This window comes from Physella acuta, unplaced genomic scaffold, assembly GCF_028476545.2.
Source record: "Physella acuta isolate Inbredline_101_S28 unplaced genomic scaffold, ASM2847654v3 ptg001810l, whole genome shotgun sequence".
NCBI lineage: Eukaryota > Metazoa > Mollusca > Gastropoda > Physidae > Physella > Physella acuta.
In genome coordinates this window covers 116,077-124,080 of record NW_026733320.1, presented here as the reverse complement: position 1 = coordinate 124,080, position 8,004 = coordinate 116,077, and the positions used below count along the sequence as shown (strand labels likewise).

The 8,004-nt window shown below is 38.1% G+C and overlaps 1 protein-coding gene across 1 annotated transcript; it reads right to left on the bottom strand.

Annotated features, from left to right (window-relative positions):
- Window positions 1-2,215: 2,215 nt before the first annotated feature.
- On the bottom strand, window positions 2,216-7,398 carry LOC131930625 (glutathione S-transferase 3-like). Its single transcript, XM_059287196.1, has 6 exons — window positions 7,246-7,398; window positions 4,997-5,139; window positions 3,768-3,860; window positions 3,388-3,503; window positions 3,054-3,158; window positions 2,216-2,955 (listed from the first exon to the last, which is right to left on the bottom strand). Exons 2-6 carry the CDS (start codon window positions 5,136-5,138, stop codon window positions 2,791-2,793), a joined length of 621 nt encoding a protein of 206 aa, XP_059143179.1. The 5' UTR covers window position 5,139; window positions 7,246-7,398; the 3' UTR covers window positions 2,216-2,790.
- Between the last annotated feature and the right edge of the window lie 606 nt (window positions 7,399-8,004).

The following is an 8,004-nucleotide window of genomic DNA, read 5'->3' as shown; positions in this document are numbered from 1 at the left end:
CCACGGGCTGTTTCATAAATGTAAAATGATCAGGGGCTACAATAGGTATACTGCTAATAGAATCTGTTTATTTACAAAACATGTAACAGCGTGACATGTCAAAATATCTGAATACCCCCTCTTCAACATACACATCGTCTCAAAAGTATTTTCCTCTCACACCCCCTTTCCTCCCCACCGAATAGTTTGACATCGTTTATGGACGACCCTTATGCGCTATACTCTGGAGCCTCGCACGAGAAGAAACCCACCCCAAAATTATTAAACGTGCAACAAGCCAGAAAAATATTGAAATGAGCGAAGTCAAAAAATATAACTATGAATTTCCTGCGAAGTCATGCTCGATCGATTGCTTCATTAATCGACACCAGTGCGTATAGCCAGTGTAGCCAATTAAGAGGTCCTCCATATACAATGTAACGTTACGTTACACTGCTATGAGGGAGGGGGCTTTCGTAATTTTGTGACGAGGTGTGACCGAGCACAGAATATATATATATATATATATATATATATATATATATATATATATATATATATATATATATATATATATATATATATATATATATATATATATATATATATATATATTAGAAAGAAATCCATTTTTAAAAAAACGCATGCAATTTTGAAAGGGATTATGAGCTGAAACGCCATTTTAGGAGTAAGGGGTCAGGCTTTGTTGTGACGATCGGAAAGGGGAGGGGGGTCAAGATCTTTAAAAGGCGCGTCTTTCTGTTATTGATGTGTCTCCCCCAATGCCATACGCTTCCTATTATTTTTCAAAACTTAGATGCCAAAGTTTAAATACAATTTAAAACTATTTACTATGTCTAACACTACATTTAACGTGCAATAAGCTGTAGAGCTAAGTATAGAAAAATAATTTAAAAAAAACAACAATTGTCTGTCAACATGCAATGATAAAGTTCATTCACTCATTACAATATTATTTTTCTCGGTCTCGCAGGATGAAAAAAAAGCCCCGAAACTGAAGCTGCTGACTTGAATTTATTCTGAAAAGCCAGTGTAAAAAAATGCGCATGTAAGTATAAGGAGAGCAACTTTTTTTTAGCCGTACCTCTGTAAGCAAAATTTAACATGATTGATATCAAACACGATTGTCGAGTTGCGTGTTACGTAGTGTAGTCATAGCCTACTATAACTGCAAATTGATTTTATCAATTACAAAAGTAAATTTTTAGACCTCTCGTGGAGTAAGTTCTCTTTCAAACCTGACGGTCCACGGGACAAGTGAATTAGAATTCACCTGTTTTTGTGATCTCGGCATATGAAGAGATAGTGTGGTCAGCACTATGCAGAGGCGTAGCGACCCTTCCCGGCGCCCGGGGACAAACTTTCAATTTGGCGCCCCCCTCGGGAGCAAATTTTCAATTTGCAACTCCCCTACAACTTTCCTTTCGATTTGCACCCCCCCCCCCCTCAACTTTTCGATTTGCACCCCCCTCCCCTCAAACTGCAAAAATGCAGTTAAAAATAACATTTTAATTTGTTTTTACAACCCATTTTGGCGCCCCCTAAGGTCGGCGACCGGGAAGGTATGTCCCACCCCCTATCCCCCATCGCTACGCCTCTGGCACTATGCCCAGCCGCATTTACTTTCCCTAATGTTGGTAATCACTTAAAATCAAAGAAAAAAATCAATAGACCACGGTAGGCCAATCTGGACATAGTGCTGACCACACTATCCCTTCATATGCCGAGGTTTGCTATCGTCTATACATGAACGATTTAAAGAGCTTCCCTTGCGCACATTTTTGTGCGCTTTTTGCCGTTGCGACGTTTTCCGTAATGTGGATGCCTGTATCAGTCGGCTAAGTTAAAGTCGCCTTAGACAGCTCCAGGTAGAAGGTCATTGTGTTTAACTGCCATACTACCCAAGTTTAAATGGATATCTCAGGGCTAATAATTTGAGGACTACGTCTTCTTATTATTCTTCGTTCTTAATTGTAATATTGGATTTCTCCAAAGTAACTAAGAATTGCGTGTCAACATTGTATACACCACGTGGGCCGTTGACTCCGATTTCAGCCTGATTTTCTTTCTGGGTTTGCCGTGTGTCCATCCCCTCCCTCTGAGAAAATGTCTAAAAGAAACTCTGCCACCAAAAACTACCGTCCAATAAACTTCACTTTTTTTAAACTGAGCTTAAGACAATAACTAACATCGTCCTCAACAGAAAGTTGTAACCAAACTCACAACAAGACTTGTTATTTTTGTAATTTTTATTTTCTCACTTTATAAGTTTTGTTTACGATACATTCAAAAAGTCCACATAAAAATGCAGCCAGAAAAAAGTTGCTCCATGGAAACTTTGTACTGAAATACAATTCATTCAGCTACCGCATACGATTTCATTTTCAAATCGAATAAATTATTAAAATATAAGATCATATTTCTTATTAAAAATATAGATCTATGAGCACCAGTAATGCCTTAAAAGACTAGGAAATTTTTAATTTTAATAATTTGTTAGATTTTTTTCGGGGGTTATTTTTTTATGTTGCTAAAATAATTGCCCAGGTAAAAAAAAAATAATTACTGACAGAACCAACAGCTCTACACACTACTGATTTAAATGGCAGTAAAACTTAACATTCCTAACAAAAATCAAAGTAAAATCTTCTCTAGACTTTGTTTGTAATACTTTATAACCTCTAATACTCAACCAAAAACAGCAAAAAAAAAAAAAAGATAAAATACTACATCAATTGCACAAGTTTGCATCTAACAATAAAACTGGGGCACAAAAAAAATCTGGCCAGTTTAATGCTCTGTGGGTTTCCTCTTGGCCAAATATTCTTTAATCATTTCATGGCCTTCGATTTTGCTGTAAAGGGCTTGAAGTAATGGATGAGCTTCAAGGGTTAGGATTTTTCGGATTGTGAAGGAGTAGAGCAGATCATAGACACTAAAGTCTGCAAGAGTCAGCTGTAGAGAGGCATACAATTAATTTAGACATCATGATGAAAAACAGCAAGCGAGCTAGATCTACTAGAAAAACGAATCCCAGTGATAAAAATACTCACTGAATTTCCAACAAAGTAGCCAGTGCCGTTTTCTTTCAACAGCTTTTCAAAAATGTTGAGGTATTTTGGTACTTCAACTTCTTGCAAGTTTTTTAAAGCTTCAGCCTGATTTAAAAAAAAAAACAACAAATTATTTGAAAATAGATTTAACAAATCGTTTATACTCAAATAAGCTTCGTGTTTTACAAAAAATAAATTAAAATAAATTAAAAAGTTCAATTTCTGTTAGATTTTTCTTCTTGTTGCCATGTGTTAGACTATAACGAGTCAACATCATTTAAAGATTTTAAAGTTAATTCTGTTTGAACGATTGGGTGTAGAATAAATTAATTACTTTTTTAGTCTCATCACTTTCATAGAAAGATTTGACACCAGCTTGTAGAAAATCCTGGACACATTGGACGACTTGATCGATCTTCAGACCATCAAGGTTTGTCTTACCGTAAAATCCTGAAAAGTTAAAAAAAATAACATTTCATAGAAAGTTAATAAACATTAATATATAGATAAACATATTTTTCGTGCAAAATTGTTTTAGGCATATATATATATATATATATATATATATATATATATATATATATATATATATATATATATATATATATATATATATATATATATATATATATATATATATATATATATATATATATATATATATATATATATATATATATATATATATATATATATATATTATTCACAACTCACCACACAATCGAGCAATGTAGTTTGCCATGGCAACACTCTGTGCAAATCTCTGGCCATCGACTTCCAAAACTGGCATTTGGCCGAAAGGCGTATCTGTAATTGGTCAATCATAATTTTTTTACTCTCGGTATGCGTCACTGAGGCTAATGTCACTGACACTAATGCTATCCCAGTTTAACACAATAGACAGGTACAACATTCATGAAAAAACAGTGGCTCTTTTTTCGCTGTAGTTTACATTTTTTTGGTCATGAAGTAGACATCAGCTTGAAAAGCCTAGCCGAAAGCTATCCCACCCGCATCTCTATATGATTCCTATAACAAAAGGGCTATTTATATCTTGTTGTGGCACAGCGTGTAAAGAGCGAGATAAAAAAAAACATCCCGAGTTTGGTGTCTAGTGCGTAGGACGTTCATAAGCCCACTGAGCTGTGATGAATATCTGACTTGCAGAGTTTCTTTCTCTTCGGGGGAAAAGAGAGGGGGGTGGAAGCGAAGAACGTCTATCCACCCCCCATCCAGAACGAAAAATAATTTATAAAGAAAATTTCGCCCACCTCCCTCCAAAATATTTAGTCCGCCCCCCCCCCTTTCCAGAAAATTCTAAGCCCCCCCCCCCCCCCGGAAAATAGCGTCTAAAAGAAACACTGCTGACTTGTTTCGTGGTAAAACAGAGGCGACTGAGCGTAGTACTGACCACACGATCTCTTCATACACCAACGTCAGAAACCATTGAGTCTAGAAATATATTTATATTTTGTTGCAGCTAAAACAAAATACATTTAAGCTCTGAAAATTCCAGCACGTTAAGACACCCCCCCCCCTCATAGCGTACCCTTCTCCCGTACACCAGTGTTTCTTCCAGACTTTTTTCTCCGGGGGGGGGGGGGGGGGCACTTGAAATTTTCGGGGGGGCGGTAGACTTTCTTCGGGGGGCGGACACTGTTAAAAGTATATATTTTCTATATAAATTATATAAATTTCATTTTGTTTGGGGGGGGGCGGTAAAAAATTTTCGGGGGGGGGGGCTTCGCCCCCCCCCCCCCCCCCCCCCCGAAGAGATGCCTGGAAGAAACTCTGCCGTACACAATTGATTCGTTACTACACATTTCATGGATCTGCTGTTTTTAAAGCCAAACTGTCATCTGATCATCCAACCTCAACGCAAGGGTTTTTTGCAATAAGTATTTACTCAAGCCACCCCCGCATATCATTGCGGCGTAACTTACTGGGTTTTTCCGTCGGCCATGACTCCCTGGTGTGTCTGACGTCATCGTACTTCCTCCCGGCAGCCTCTAGCATCAGACGACACAGCTCGGCGCGTCCTCTGGCGTCGAAGTAGATGATCTTGATGTTCTTGGGTTCCGCCATTCTTGAATGAGATGAAACAAGAAAGGGTTAACGAATGTGTGTGTGTGTGTGGGGGGGGGGCAGAGGCGTAGCGAGGGGGGGTACATATGTCCCCGGGCGCCGACCTTAGGGGGCGCCAAAATGGATTGTAAAAACAAATTAAAATATCATTTTTGCTGCATTTTTGCATTATAAATATAAAAAAATATCGATAAACGCGTTGTGTGTTATACAACAATGCGCATTTTCATGAGAAAAGTATTAATAAAAATCCTTTGGCGACATGATTTATACATTTGAGTTAATTTCTATCTACCATCTAACTTAAACGAAACTTTAAAATAACAGTTGAAGACACTGATAGTGTTTTAATTCCCCCCCCCCCTAATCCCAAACCCAGTATGTAAAAAGAAAGGGGGGGGGGGGGATAATTCAAAATTAGATTTTGTTTACAGATAAAATTCAGAAGTAGAGTAGCAACCGTCTTTCCCTCCACCCTTCACCCACCTCCTCTGTTAAAAAATATCGTCCGCTACCGTTCGTTTTTTGATCTAGATCTATAACATAATATAATAACAGGAGCCAGTCGCGACAAGTCTATTTTAAACCGTCAACACTGAATCGATATGCTTGGTTGAACTTCAGTTAGCTCTCAGCTTGTCACTTGCTTTGAAAGCGTTTTTTCCTCACCTCCGCCTCAGGTTAAATTTACCGGTCTGAAATTGTAAAGCTCGCATTGTCCGAGAATGAATAGGGTAGAGTTACTTAACCTTTAATAGCACAGCAATAATGATGCTTTACACATCATTTTTTATCGCTATAATTATAGAAATTTAACCTGCAAACACCTTTTACTAAAACCTTATTTTACTAATGCATTATAAACAAACATAAGTTCTTGTTAGCAAAAAAAGGTAATTAGAATTCAGCATAAGAAAGATAACGTGATGTGGTACGTGACAAAGTGTCTCCCTTTGCTGTTCCCGTTCTCTCTCTCCCCCCCCCCCCCATCCCCTTATTTAGCGTTGGTCGTACTTTTTCATGTTCTTAGTTGTATAGCAAGGATAAACCATAACTCATTTTGGGTATTAAAACTATGACTAATACTTCCTTATTGTCGGTTCTTATACACGGCTTGTGAAGGGGAGAGAATCCAACGCAAGGTCCCGATCAGTGGTTCTTAACATGGGTTCGATCGAACACCAATTGGTTCGGTGAGTCAAGTCTCAGGGGTTCGGGGGAGGTCAAGATTCATGATCAGATTTAGTCAGTGCGGGCGACGGAGCTATGAGTCAAACAAAAGACCTTTTTTCAGGTTTTGAATGACTGGTATATTAGATTAAGCCCTCGTAGATAGCAATCGCCTGCATGTGGCTTGATATCTGAATTTTGATCAATAGCGGCTGTCAAAACATTGTACGTAATTCAAGTTACGGCTCAGGCTTCATGGACGCTACATTGTCAAGATAGTCTTAGTTACATAGGCTCCCCTCCCACACAACCCCCACAAGATCCCCTCCCACACAAACTCTTCTCCCACACAAACTCCCCCCAAAGACTCCCTTCTACACAAACTTCCCTCCCACACAGGCTCCCCCTCCCACACAAACTCTCCTCCCACACTAACTCCCTTCACACACAGACTCCCCTCCCACACACTCCCCCCACAGACTCCCCTTACACACAAACTTCCCTCCCCTAAACCTTAAAAGGTTATATTTTAAAAAAAAATCAAAGCTACGTTTAACTAAAAATTAAGGTAAAATCTTTCGCGATTAATTAATTACCAAAAAATTTTAATAGTAATTAATACACAGGTCCTTTTATTTTAATTTTTTTACAATGCTGAAAAATAAGTAGTTAATACCAGATATCCAACTGTTTTTAATCATGCACTTTCTATGGAGCAAAAGCATATAGAATCTCCATAGATCCACATCTCAAATATTACAGAATATTTCTAAGACACCCCCCCCCCCCCACACACACAAACCACGGCACAAAAATAATAATAAAGATTATCAAAAACAGTTATATAAAACTGTACTAAGTCACCCCTTCGCTTTGCAGCATCAATACTCGAACCTTTATGTCTTTTCTAACAAAAAGAAATTAAAAGAAAACTTACGCAATAAACGTATTGAGAAGTCAGGGTCAGAAGACTAAAGAGAACTTAAACGTTACAGGAATCAGGCCTAAGTATATATATAACAATTACCCCAACCACCTGACGGATTGACTGGTTACAGTAACCACCTGACGGCTACATTGGTTACAACGCACGGAACCGGTGAGAGAGGGCTTGGGAAACACCTATTTTAATGTACGCTTCTGCTCCTGCGGTGGGTTTTTCTAGAGTGTAGTGCAGCGAGCGGTCCTCAAACTTTGGTCCAATATTATTTAAACATTAAATTAATTGGAGTTATATTGTGAATAGTAATGTATGAAAGAAGCGCTAGGGCGGTTCTTGTGTTATGGATATTTCTATACTTATCGTGCATGGTCAGCTCTAGCAGAGTGTATGATACGCAGAGTGGATCATACACGGTTACTGTTTTAGTGAAATTATTAGGCCTAAATTTTGCAAGCAAAAAGATGCGATATGAAAAGTAGTGCGCTAACTCCTCCCCCCCCCCCCACACACACGTGTGTCTATTGAATAATTCCAACACGCTGATTAATTTGTCTCTTAACCACATGTTTCTACTAAGCTTACAGCCAATCAGACAGGCCTACAATCCTTCTTCAAAATTAGGTGGGTTTTTTTTTTAGTGTTTCTACATTAACTAATTATTTTTGAGCATGTTCCTTAACCACGATATCATTTGTTTTTACACACCCGAAATTAGTTTGCCTGATAGGCCTATCTGTTGGAGTTATAGAACTT

Bases quoted from the DNA above. Each gene is read 5' to 3' on its own strand.
- LOC131930625 (XM_059287196.1), bottom strand. From the start codon at position 5,138: ATGGCGGAACCCAAGAACATCAAGATCATCTACTTCGACGCCAGAGGA. The intron at 3,504-3,767 runs GTGAGTTGTGAA...TTAACTTTTCAG, and splicing joins CTACATTGCTCGATTGTGTG to GATTTTACGGTAAGACAAAC. The intron at 2,956-3,053 runs GTGAGTATTTTT...GCCTCTCTACAG, and splicing joins GCTACTTTGTTGGAAATTCA to CTGACTCTTGCAGACTTTAG.